At 31.7% G+C, this 14,402-nt stretch overlaps 1 protein-coding gene across 2 annotated transcripts in view; it reads right to left on the bottom strand.

The window, feature by feature from the left end:
- Positions 1 to 8,881: 8,881 nt before the first annotated feature.
- The window catches only part of tfe3a (transcription factor binding to IGHM enhancer 3a), a 26,640-nt gene continuing 21,119 nt past the window's right edge, over positions 8,882 to 14,402 (bottom strand). For both annotated transcript variants that reach the window (XM_051117033.1, XM_051117034.1), the window contains exon 10: positions 8,882 to 14,320. In XM_051117033.1, the coding sequence (XP_050972990.1) occupies positions 13,892 to 14,320 (429 nt within the window). In that variant the 3' untranslated portion in view covers positions 8,882 to 13,891. The remainder of the gene's footprint in view (positions 14,321 to 14,402) is intronic.

Below are 14,402 nucleotides of genomic sequence, written 5' to 3'. Positions count from 1 at the left end.
TGTGGGATTAATAAAGTGATAAATAAAGTAAGTTGTCTATCTATCTATGTCTGTCTGTCCAGCCATAAACAGATCATTCATCTGTTTAAAAGCTCAAATTAAAATGTTTTAACTATAATTAACTATATTTATAATTAACTATACTATTATATTTCATATTTAATCATAAAAAATAAAAAACAACAGATATCAGTTGTGACAATAAAATATTACACTGCACTTTTTTGAACATTGATAATAATAATAATAATAATAATAATAATAATAATAATAAACGATTCTTGAGCATATTTCCTAATATAAATAGTATATAAATATTAGGCTGCTCTTTATTTAAACATTGATAATAATAAAAAAATAATTCTTTAGCATATTTCTGAATATATATATATAGTCCCTACCTGAACAATGATTCGCAAATCATCATTTCAGATTGGGATTAAGTCGGATCGCGAATTCAGGTCTTTTGATTCAGGTCAAAAGATTCACGATTCGCGCTCCGAAGTCGCGGTCTGAATCAAATGATTCGTGATCCGAAGTTCCGGAGTTCAGAGCGTGGATCGCGAATTATTCAATTCGCTAAATGATTCGCGATCTCGCTCCGAAGTTTCAATTGAAATCAAATGATTCGTGATCCGCGCTCCGATCTGAATCAAATAATTTTTGGTCGAAGTTCCGGAGTTCGGAGCGCGGATCGCGAATTATTCAGTATGCTAAACGATTCGTGATTCCGCTCAGAAGTTTCAATCTAAATTAAATGATTCGCGATCCGCGCTTTAAAGTTTCCGATCTGAATCAAACGATTCGCGATCCACGCTTCAAGTTCCGATCTGAATCAAATGATTCATTCCATTCGCTAAATGATTCACGAACCGCGCTTTAAAGTTCCGATTTGAATCAACCCGCAGCGAAATTCCGAACTAAATCAAATGATTCGCGATCCGCGCTCACGTAGTCCCTACCTGAGCAATGATTCGCAAATCATCATTTCAGATCAGGATCGAGCCGGATGGCGAATCTTTGGATTCAGATGAAAAGATTCAGGATTTGCGCTCCGAAGTCGCGATCTGAATCAAATGATTCGCGATCCGAAGTTCCGGAGTTCGGAATACGGATCGCAAATCATTCAATTCGCTAAATGATTCGGGAACCGCGCTTTAAAGGTCCGATCTGAATCAAATGATTCGCGATCCGCGCTCACGTAGTCCCTGCCTGAACAATGATTCGCAAATCATCATTTCAGATCGGGACCGAGTCGGATCGTAATCTTTTGATTCAGATAAAAAGATTCAGGATTCGCGATCCGAAGTCGCGATCTGAATAAAATGATTCGCGATCCGAAGATCCGGAGTTCGGAGCGCGAATCGCAAATCATTCAATTCGCTAAATGATTCGCGATCCGCGCTTTAAAGTTCCGATTTGAATCAAATGATTCGTGAACCGCTGCGAAGTTCCTAACTATGATTCGCGATCCGCGCTCACGTAGTCCCTACCTGAACAATGATTCTCAAATCATCATTTCAGATAGGGACAGAGTCGGATCGAAGTTTTGATTCAGATCAAAAGATTCAGGATTCTCGATCCGAAGTCGCGATCTGAATCAAATGATTCGCGATCCGAGGTTTCGGAGTTCGGAGCGCGGATCGCGAATCACGAATCATTCAATTCACAAAGTGATTCGCAAACCCGCTCCAAAGTTTCGATCTGAATCAAATGATTCGCGAACCCGTTTTGAAGTTCCAATCTAAATCAAATGAGCACGATATGCGCTCCGAATTTCCGAACTAAATCAAATGATTCGCGATCCGCGCTCACGTAGTCCCTACCTGAACAATGATTCGCAAATCATCATTTCAGATAGGGACAGAGTCGAATCGAAGTTTTGATTCAGATGAAAAGATTCAGTCGCGATCTGAATCAAATGATTCGCGATCCGAAGTTCGGAGCGATCTGAATCAAATGATTCACGAACCGCGCTTTAAAGTTCCGATTTGAATCAACCCGCAGCGAAATTCCGTTCCGGTCCCTACCTGAGCAATGATTCGCAAATCATCATTTCAGATCGGGATCAAGTCGGATGGCGAATCTTTGGATTCAGATGAAAAGATTCATTTCCATTCTGAATCAAATGATTCGCGATCCGAAGTTCCGGAGTTTACGGAAGTTCCGATTTAAATGATTCGCGATCCACGCTTTAAAGGTCCGATCTAAATCAAATGATTCGCGATCCGCGCTCACGTAGTCCCTGCCTGAACAATGATTCTCAAGTCATCATTTCAGATCGGGGGATCGCAAATCTTTTGATTCAGATCAAAAGATTCAGATTCAGAACCAAATGATTCGTGATCTGAAGTTCCGGAGTTCGGAGCGCGGATCGCAAATCATTCAGAACCCGCTCCAAAGTTCCGATCTGAATTAAATGATTTCAGACTAAATCAAATGATTCGCGAAAATGATTCGCAAATCATCATTTCAGATTGGGATCGAGTCAGATCGCGAATTCAGGTCTTTTGATTCAGATCAAAAGATTCACGATTCGCGCTCCGAAGTCGCGGTCTGAATCAAATGATTCGTGATCTGAAGTTCCGGAGTTCAGAGTGAGGATCGCGAATTATTCAGTTCGCTAAATGATTCGCGATTCCGAAGTTTCAATCGAAATCAAATGATTCGTGATCCGCGCTCCGATCTGAATCAAATAATTTGTGGTCGAAGTTCCGGAGTTCGGAGCGCGGATCGCAAATTATTCAGTATGCTAAACGATTTCAATCTGAATTAAATGATTCGCGATCCGCGCTTTAAAGTTTCCGATCTGAACCAAATGATTCGCGATCCGAAGTTTCGGACTCCGGAACTTCGCAGCGTGGCTCACTAATCATTTGATTCAGATTAGTACTTATCGTGAATCTTTTGATCCGAATCCGACTGGAGCGCTTCAAAACAGTGTACGTGCTTTTTAAAGTAATTAGCGATGTCGAAATTTGAAAACGAATGGCTCTAACTAGGTGTTTGCTAGTGAATCGCTTGAACTGAATGATCAAAGTCACTAGTTTGAATCAGTCGGAGCGGTTCCAGTGTAAATGACTCACTCCATTGATTCGATTCGTCGGTTCTTCTTTTCTCGTTTTCAGTCATGTTTACAGGACAGTTTGTAGCTTAACTCACTATATTTGAAATAGTTTTGAGCTGCAGTTCAGTTGGTGACAGTTCAATGCATTTGTGTACAACACACATATATTTAATTGTTTGATCAAAATTATTGCTAGGGACAATTTAGTAATCGCTGGATGTTGGTAGGCACATGTCACTAGTGTCCTATTAAATTCTACACGCTCAGTATATAAAATCCCTTTGTAAATGGAATGTGAATCAGACACCCATCTTTGACCCATATACTTTAAAGCAATGATTTTGGGAAATGAGATGAGTTTTACCTCCAGGACTGTAGGCTGAGGGAGACAGGAAGGCAGTGTTTATTGTACAGATGTGCCAAGTGGCGTCAACAGGAAGTGGAGGAAGTGACTGAAATGACAGTGCTGGGGCGACAGGATAGGCCACACAGCCCTAATCCAGGCCCGGTTCTGACCCAGCGCTCCTGCCCGCTGTTTCAAAGAGCCGCCGCAGGGACAGGAAGCAGCTTTCAGCATCACTGCACGAAAAAAGACAAAACACGGTTTCATACATCAAAGGCCGAATGCCACGCCAGACACGAACGAGTCAGTAGGACAGTGGGTCTGCTCTGCTTAGTTCTTATTTTACATTTAGGAGATGCTTTTGTTTTAGTGCTTACAAATGAAGAAGTGCACATGTAATGTAAGAGAGCATCTGGCGAGTCTCCTGTAGTCTGTGACGTCTTTTTGTCAGGGGCTGCGTGAAGGGTTCGGTAGACGACTGACCACAATCCTCCTTTTGTTCATTCAAGGTTTTGGAGAAGAAAGAGTGCTGACGTCGTGCAGACTTTCACCCATGAAGAACAACAAACTCTGCAGATTCTTCATGGCTGAGGAGCACCGCAACATTCAAACGGGGTGAAGAAATAATCACAACTTCCTTTATTCGGCCCTTCAAGGTTGAAAACCACACTTATAAGACATTTAATACTTCTGTCCTTTACGTTAATGCTGTTTCTCCTGTTTGAGCAATGCTACATAGACCAAATGAAGAACAACCTTTCGAATAAAAATAAAATTCATCTAAATATTATTTTAACTGCATATATATATATATATATAAATATATTTAATATGTTGCTGTTTATTTATATATAATATTATATATATATATATATATATATAAATAAATATAAAATATTATATATAAATAAACAGCAACATATTAAATTAAAATATTATTTTATTATAACAGTATTATTATTATTATTATTATTATTATCAACATTAATATGACATAAATATAACTTTTATTCTAAAATGTTTATATAACTAAAGAAATATTATATTCATAAATATAAAAATTAGTTAAAAATTAGTAAACATATAAAGCATATTTAAATATATAAATATAAATAAAATATATTTTAATATATTACATATACAATATATTTAAACATATTTAAAGTTAAGAAAATGATCGTTACATTACAAGTGAAAATTAAAAAATAATTTTTTCTTTAAATAAATATTTTTTTTATTTGAATATGTATTACGTCATTTAAATATTAACATGTATAATTAACAGATTTACAGTAAATAATTAAAATATTAACTTTATAAAAATAGAATTAAAATATTAATTAAAACAAAATATTATTTTAAATTATTATTACTAGTCATTATTATTATTTTTATTTTAATATTACATAAATATTACTTTTATTCCAAAATATAAGTTTGTATATAAATAAATATTATATTCATTAATATAGAAATATAAATGATACATATATTTAAATATATAAGTAATATAAAAATATAAATATATTAAAATGTATTAAATATATCATATATTAAATTATTTATAATAAACACATTAACAACATATTTACAGTAATTAACAAGTATAGTATTAATGTAACATTTCAACTTAATATTAAAAAATAATATTATTTTAAATAAATAAATATATTATGATATTTGATGTTACATTTTATTATTTGAAAATGTTTTGTCATTTATATAATAAAATAAAAAACATATTAAAAATTAAATTATAATTAAAACTAAATATGAATTTAAATATTAACATATATATATATATATATATATATATATATATATATATATATATATATATATATAACAATTAACTATATTACAAATTAATTAAAATATTAATTCAAACAAAATATTAAATATTATTTAAATATTACCATTAACATATGTATAATTAACACATTAACAATAAATAATTAAAATAGATAGATAGATAGATAGATAGATAGATAGATAGATAGATAGATAGAAATAAAAAATATTACTTTAAATATATAAATAAATATATAAATATATTATGATATTTGACATTAAAATATCACAATAACAAAAACATAACTTAATTAGATATTAATTAAAAGTCATAAGTCATTTGCTTGGTTTTAATTATACCGCTTGGCCTCAATTTTATTACCGGTGATTCATTTATGATTTATGGTTCAGTTACTCTGGGAATCTGATTATTTTCACACTTGGAGAATTATTTTGGCCTGCCACAAAGTGCTAATAAAAACAGCCCAGTTGGCATCTCGTCTCAGAACAAAGCGGACACTTCCCGTCCGAGTGTTTTATATCCTATCTGTGATAAAAAAAAACGCCACTCCCGCTCCCTGATGAAGGATCAAGTGAACTATTAAAACACACAATCGAGAAAATCTACCCAGAATGCAGTGCGGCCCGGGCAGGCCTGCGGGTGGGCGCGAAGCTCCGTCCAAAACTAACAACAGTTAATATGGGCAAGTGAGATTTCAGAAGAAACAGAAACACATTTTATAGCAGGGAGGAGGAGGAGGAGGAGGAGAGCTGGAATAACAATAATATGCTGTTATACTGTGGTCAGACTAAAACAACACACATTCAGCGCCCCGTTTCACAAACAATGGCACGCACAACCCACACACAACAGGAAGGCGCAGAGCGTTTGACAATTAAATAACATTCCCTGTAGTTTTACTAACAAGACCAAACTAATTAACCTACTTGGCAAGTTTATAAAGACACGAGTTTATTGAAATGTGGTGCCATAAGTGACACAGAAAGACGTGAGTTATTACTGACCTCTGCTGGACAAACACCTGCAATGAGCAACTCAAAAATAGGGTTAAATAAAACCCTGTACAGGTGATATTAGGTGAATTCCAATAAAAAAATAAAAATAAAAATAAAAATAAATAAAATAAAATAAAATAAAATAAAAGATTTGTCCATGTAAATTTTCACACTTTTTCCATTTTCTTACAGTGCATGTGTGGGTCATATTTCACTCTAAATCAAAATAAAAAAATATATTTTACATAATGAAAATGAAGACTTTTTGCATTTTTGCAGTTTAGTTTTTTCCCCCAACAACAATTAAGCACATTTTCTTCCCCTGGTCTCATTACAAGAAGATCTTGTTTACTACTGTAATGCAGAAAAAAAAGTTTTATTTAAGTTACAAATGTAAATAAACTAAAAATGCATTTGTTGTATGGCCTTAAATGTATTTATTTTAATTAAAAAAATAATACTAATTAAGTCCTGTACTGCAGTAATGAGAATCTGATGAGAATCATTAATGAGATTTATAAAAAAAATAATAAAAATAATTAAACAATAATATTAATAAACAATAAAGATGTAAAAGAAAAGCACAAAACAAATATTTTAAATAAATACATATATACAAACATAAATACAAATAATAATATTTAATCATTCTGAAAATAATACTAACTGATATTACTAAATGATATTACTGTACTGCAGTAATGAGAATCTGATGAGAATCATTAATAAGGTTTGCAAAAAAAATAAAAATAAAGAAGTAAAAGCTCAAACTAAATATTAAGTAAATAAAAATTTAATAAAACATTTAATCATTTTAAATATTAATAAAGAGTTTAAAGTCTTAGAGTTTAGAGTCTTAATCATATTACTGTATTGCAGTAATGATAATCTGATGAGAATCATTAATAAGGTTTACAAAAAAAATGAAGTAAAAGCTCAAAATAAATATTATTTAAATAAATAAATAAATAAATACAAATATTTAATAATTTTGAAAATAATACTAATTGACAATTAATTCAAAAATAAGAAGTAAAAGCTCAAAATAAACATTTTTAAAAATAAATAAAAATAATATTTAATAATTTTAAACATTATTAAAGAGTTTAGAGTCTTAACAATATTATTGTATTGCAGTAATGAGAATCTGATGAGAATTTACAAAAATAAATAAATAATAAAAAAGAAATAAAAGAAAAGCTCGAAATAAATAAACATAAATAAATAAATAAATAATTTAAAAAAAATTAAATGAATGCTAATTGAGTCCTGACAAGATGATATTACTGTATTACAGTAATGACAATCCGAAGAGAAGCATTAATGAGATTTATTTAAAAAAAAAAAAACTTTTAATTTGTTGTTTATTTTACATATATATACACTACGGTTCAAAAGTTTGGGGTCAGTAAGACTTGTAATAGTCTTTAAAGAAGTCTCTTATGCTCATCAAGGCTGCATTTATTTGATTAAAAATATAGAAAAAAAACAGTAATATTGCAAAATGTTTTTACAATATAAAATAATGTTTTTTATTTTAACATACTTTAAAATAGAATTTATTCCTGTGATGAAAAGCTGAATTTTTATCAGCTGTTACTCCAGTCTTAAGTGTCACATGATCCTTCAGAAATCATTCTAATATGCGGATTTATTATTAGAATGATCAATGTTGGATAATATCAACAGCTGTGCTGCCAAATATTTTTTGGAACCTGTGATTTTTTTTTTTTTTTTTCAGGATTCTTTCATGAATAACAAGTTTAAAAAGTACAGTGTTTATTCAAAATATAAATATTTTATAACAATGTAAATTATTTATTATTAACTTTTAATAAAATTTTAATTATTAACTTAATACATCCTTGGTGAATAAAAGTATTAATTTCTTAAAAAAAAAAAAAAAAAAAAAAAAAAAGAAAAAGAAACAATAAAAATGTACTGACCCCAAACTTTTGAACGGTAGTATATATATATATATGTATATATATATATATATATATATACACACACACACACACACACACACATATATATATATACATATACATATATAATAAACAAAGAAGTAAAAGAAAAGCTCAAAGTATTTTTTTTTTAAATAAATTAATAATAATAATATTATTTAATATTTTAAAAATAATACTAATGGAGTCCTGACAAGATGATATTACTGTAATGCAGTAATATTAATGAGATTTACAATAAATAAATAAATAAATAAATAAACAAGTAAAAGAAAAGCTCAAAATAAATATTTTAAATAAATACATACGTAAATAAATACAAATAATATTTAATAATTTTAAAAAATAATACGAATTGAGTCCTGACAGGATATTACTGTATTGCAGTAATGAGAATCTGAAGAGAAACAATGATAATAAATAAATAAATAATAAAAAGTAATAGACAATAGAGATGTAAAAGAAAAGCACCGAATGAATTAATAAATAGAAACACAAATACATGAATACATAAACTGACCTGGACCTCTTCACCTTTGCTATGTTTTGTGGGTCGAACTGACGCCTGAATGATCCTGAAAAGTGTAAATCATACTTAGCATTTTAATTTTGCGGTTTACTATAATTTTCTTATGTAGAAAATAATACAGAATATTACTTTAAAAAAAAAAGAAATAACACTCAGGCAAATGCATAGCTGTTTTACAACTTTATTTATACATTTTTCCTAAAAAGTAAAAAAAAAAAACTATATATTGAAGAGTACAAAAAGAAATCAGAATAACTGTTGCTTGTTTCAGTGTTGCTAAGAAAATACAGGAACAAACATCCACAAGCACTGTGGGCATTATGAGACACAGAAGAAACGACAAACAAAAATTCCCTTAGCTCCAGTCTGACCGGACAGTGGACATCTACAGGAAATTATCAAATACATATTCATGAGATGAATGTAAACGCAGTCCAATTCTTCTCTAGTTTCCTGCAGGACAGTTATACAGTCAATTGTAAGGATTTATACTGAATTCGTAGACAATTTGTAGCTCTCAACAGCACCGACCACACAACTGATGGCAGACTTGAGGACACTTCAACAGGCAGAATCTGCACCACAACCTCCAAAAACACAAGAAATGCCCAAATCCCAACACTGGACATCCAACATACAGGCTTCAAAGAAATATATACACTCAAAAGTACTCAATAATTCAGCCACCGAACAGATGATTCCCTACGGTCAATGATCTCAGGAGGACGCTGAACACCAGCTGTGGACATTTTAAGACGTCAGACGTCTTTACAAGAGACAAAACCACCTTAAAGCCACAGGACGCGACAATACGGGGATTGCATAGATCCCAAATCTAAACTGGGAGATTTTACATTGCTAGTTATGCTATATTATCACAAATATTGGATTTTAACAACATTTCTTTCAATCAACACAGGTTTTGGTTTTCTTTTTTGCAACTGACTGATCACAGACCTCAGTTTTTGAGAGAATATCAACAAAAGTATCCACAAATAATGCCTTGTCGCTCAAAAACTGCTCCGATGAATGAGACCTGTGACTAATCAGTTCCTAAAAGCAAAACAAGAAAGGAAACGATCTGAATCCAATATTTGGTGATAATAGCATGACAAGAGATTTACAAGTGATTTTTTGTGTTTTGTAATTTTTCTAGAAGGTATTTTCTACACATTGTTTAGAAAAGTAAATCTTTCCCTCTTCACCAGAAACTAAAACCATCCATCACTGTGGAGATTAATGCAATTCAGTTTTATTTTCCAGTAAACAGCAGTGAAAATATATCGTTTAATATTAAATAGAAGATATAACTTCATATATGTCATAAAAACTAAAAACTCTTTGCCGAATGTATGTTAGCCACTGTGGTAAATCAGCTTATAATGTATATATATATACACATATTACAGTTCACGAGGAAACATCAACACATAGATGAGCTGTAATGTTGCATAACTACAGTAGTTTCCCAAGTTGCTATTGCTAACGTACACAATAAAACTAGTCCTTCTCTTTTCAGATCTGTATATAGAAGAAATAGTGCTGTCAAATCAATTCATCGCAATTAATCGCATCCAAAATAACAGTTTGTGTTTACATGTTTACTGTGTATATTAATATGTATATATAAATATGCACACATGCATATATATATATTTAAGAAATATAGATGATATATATTTATATTTTCATGTAATAGAAATCATATACACTACCAGTCAAAAGTTTTTGAACAGTTTAATGTTTTCTGAAGAAGTCAAGAAGCCTGCATTTAATCCAAACTACAATAAAAACAGTAACAATTTGAATATTTTTACCATTTAAAATAACTGATTTCTATTTGAATATATTTTAAAATGTAATTTATTCCTGTGATCAGAGCTGATTTTTTAGCATCATTACACTAGTCACATGATCCTTCAGAAATCATTCTAATATGCTGATTTGCTGCTCGAAAAATCTTTATTATTATTATTATTATTATTATTATTAAGTTGAAAACTGAATTTTTTTCAGTTCAGAAGAACAGCATTTATCTAAAATAAAAATCTTTTGTAACATTAAAAATGTCTTTATGATCACTTTTAATCAATTTAATGCATCCTGGCTAAATAAAAGTATTAATTTTTAAAATTAAAAAAATATTTTTACAAAAATTTAAAAAAAAAAAAAAAAAAAAAAAAAATTATATATATATATATATATATACTGACTCAAAGCTTTTAATGATATATATGCAACTGTTTTAAATACTGATAATAATAATAATAAAATAAAAACCTCTTGAGCAGCAAATCAGCATATTAGAATGATTTCTGAAGGATCATGTGACACTGAAGACTGGAGTAATGATGCTGAAAATTTAGCTTTGAAATCACGGAAATAAATTATATTTTTAAATATATTCAAATAGAAAACTTTATTTTAAAACAGTAAAAATATTTCCAAATTGTACTGTTTTTGCTGTACTTATATTATAAATGCAGGCTTGATGAGCAAAGAGACTTAAAACACTAAAAATCTTACTTTTAAAAAACTTTTGACTAGTAGTGTGTTTATGTATATTCACGTAAGTATTTCTTAAATATATACATGTATGTGTGTAATGCAAACACAAACTTTCATTTTGGATGCGATTAATCGATTTAACAGCACTAATTTAAAAAAAATATATATATATTAAAATCAATGCCAAAACCAACATGGTAATCCAGTAAATCAACTCAGTCATATCTCACTGTACAGATTCATAAAAAACAAACGGTTTTCTTCCAATTTCCTTTGCTTTTCAGCTCAAAAACAGGTCTATAAAACAGCATCTGACTATAAGCATATATAAAAGGCATTCATAGCATAATGAGTCTTTGTGAAAACAAAAACAACTTCTGAATGTCGTCATAATCCTGCTGGGGGATGTAAAGATGTTGGACTGCAGTAAGAAATTCATGGTAATGATTGGTTACTCTCCGGCAGAGAACAAGAACAAGATTCTGAGCTGAAAGGTCTTTGAATGTCAAAGGAAACACGACTGTCGCCCGCTCACATAAACCTCCGCTACTTCACTATGAAAGTACTTGCATAGACAATCTGAGATCAGCACATGACCACTGATTTAACCAGAGAACAACTTAATGGCACAAATACAGTAGGTTTATTGGAAACTAATTCTACCTACTTCAACTTAAAAACATTCAGTTGCTAACTTCAATTTTTCAGTACGTTTTAAAAATCAAATTGGCTGTGCATGTGTCATTTTAGCTCAAGTTAAAATTGGTTCATTTATTTTGATGACTTACTGATCATGATACAAACGCTATTTTTGACTCTTGGAGTGTTTCTTCGTGCCGCTAGTGATCCCTGTAAAGCTTTCAGCCCCTCCACGTGAAGCTGGATTTAATTTGCTCCATAATCAAACACCAGTTTCGCAGAAGAACGCAAAAAGCCCAGCAGGAAATGAAAGCCGAGCTGAACAGGATGTTCTCTTTTCTGTCTGTTGCTTTTTCCTGAGGACATTAAAAGCAGGTTTGGAAACAGGTTTACTGCCACCTTTATCAAACGCACGGATGTACGACGTGCAGATGCACACACTCACACATTAAAAAAAAAGGGAAATAAAACACAACTGTCCCTTTTGTTTTGATGAGCTACTATTGTAAACACTGACATACAGCCTGCTCCAAAAATATGAGACATTTATGATTTAATATAACATTTTTAATGGGAAATTACACTGTTGTTCAGAAGTTTAGGTTAAGTAAGATTGTTTAATGTTTTTAAACTAATTTATTTGATCAAAAATACAGTAAAAACACCAATACTGTGAAATACTATTATAATTTTAAATTATGTTTTACTGTTTAAACATATAATTTATTCCTGTGATGCGCAGCTGAATTTTCAGCATCATTACTCCAGTTTTCAGCGTCACATGATTCTTCAGAAATCATTCTAATATGCTGATTTGCAGCTCAAGAAACATCTTATTATTACAAATGTTAAAAATATATATATTTCAATATTACATTTTTATATTGAAGTTTATATTTTTGTGAAAACTGATCAATTATCACGTTAGAAAGCTTTTGTAACATTGTACACTATGCGTCAAAAGTATTTGAACAGTAAGATTTTTAATGTTTTTTTAAAGTGCATATATTTAATCTGAAGTACAGCAAAAACAGTAAACTTTTTAAATATATTTACTATTTAAAATAACTGTTTTCTATTTGATTACGTTTTAAATTGTAATTTATTTCTGTGATTTCAAAGCTGAATTTTTACTCCAGTCACATGATCCTTCAGAAATCATTCGAATATTAAGATTTGCTGCTCAAAAAATATTTATTATTATTATTATGTTGAAAACAGCTGAGTAGCAGTTATTTTACAGTTAAAAAGTTATTTTAAATAATAAAAATATTTCAAAAATGTTACTGTTTTTGCTGTACTTCAGATCAAATAAATGCAGACTTGGTGAGCAAATAACACTTCCTTAAAAACATTAAAAATCTTTTGACTGGTAGCGTAAATGTCTTCACTGTCACTTTTGATCAATTTAATGCATAATTTCTGAATAAAAGTATTAATTTCTGAAACATACTTACTGACCGCAAACTTTTGAATGATAGTGTATATTATTAGCATAATAATTTAAAAGTTCTCAGTATTTGCTTTGTCTTTTAAGTGCAGAATCTATTTTTTAATGCTTCATTTATGATTTAAAATCATGCGTATTCCAGGTTTGAAGTCTCATACTTCTGGAGGCCACTACATGAGTGAGGTTTGAATCTAAAAACACTCATTTATTTTGCTATTCAGGGTTTTTCCCCCCCAACATGTCTAATAAATTCATGATGTGAGTGTGCACGAGTTAATATATAGTGCTACTTCTCAAACAACTGCATATTAAAAACACAAAATAGATGTTTAGCACTAAATCTACTCTATGTACATATATTCTTCTATAGATTTATCCGAGGTCCAGATGATAAACAAGGGTCTAAACGTCAGCGTCTGCTCCCGAAGTCTTTCTATACTTGCGTCAAGTCTTGAGGATCTCAGACTTCTACAGTACAGCGATTACTAAAAACTTTAGGATTACACTGCCCTCTACTGGCCGACAATGGAGCGCGCAAGCAGGATTCGCAACGTGTAAACTATCGTCCGAATTGAGGACGTCACAAGTCTTCTTCCATGCTGAAGCTACTTCTACGACTGCTCGTTTTGGACGCTCCGGGGGAAACCGAGGAAAGCAGGGGATCGGCGCCCCCTACGGGCGATAGAGCGCCGCTGTCGTCCATCAAAATATCCCCTAAGCCCATATCCGCCATCAGGGCTGGGTTGAACACGGAGGCCGCGGGGTCGTCCAGCTCGCTGAAGCTGAGCGTGCCGAGGTCCAGAGGGCTGGTGACCGTCCCGCCCACCGAGGAGGTGGAAGAAGGCGGAGATAAGAAAGTAGAGGGCGTGGTCTGGTTGAGGGACAGAAGGGTCTTGGAGAGGTCAGCGCTGGGGTTGTGATCCAGAGTTAAAGTCTGCGTCTGGGTCAGCGCGGCATCAGAGATCTGAGACGACGAGATGCCGTGGAGACGAGCTTGCATTTCCAGCTCCTGTCGATCACACAGGCACAATCATTCAACTGCAAGACGGGTATTTACAAATGCACAACATGCATGTCAAATCACAATTTAA

This window comes from Labeo rohita, chromosome 8 (genome assembly GCF_022985175.1).
Source record: "Labeo rohita strain BAU-BD-2019 chromosome 8, IGBB_LRoh.1.0, whole genome shotgun sequence".
NCBI classification, from domain to species: domain Eukaryota; kingdom Metazoa; phylum Chordata; class Actinopteri; order Cypriniformes; family Cyprinidae; genus Labeo; species Labeo rohita.
Note: the sequence above shows the minus strand (reverse complement) of the source record. Positions and strands in the feature narration are given on the sequence as shown.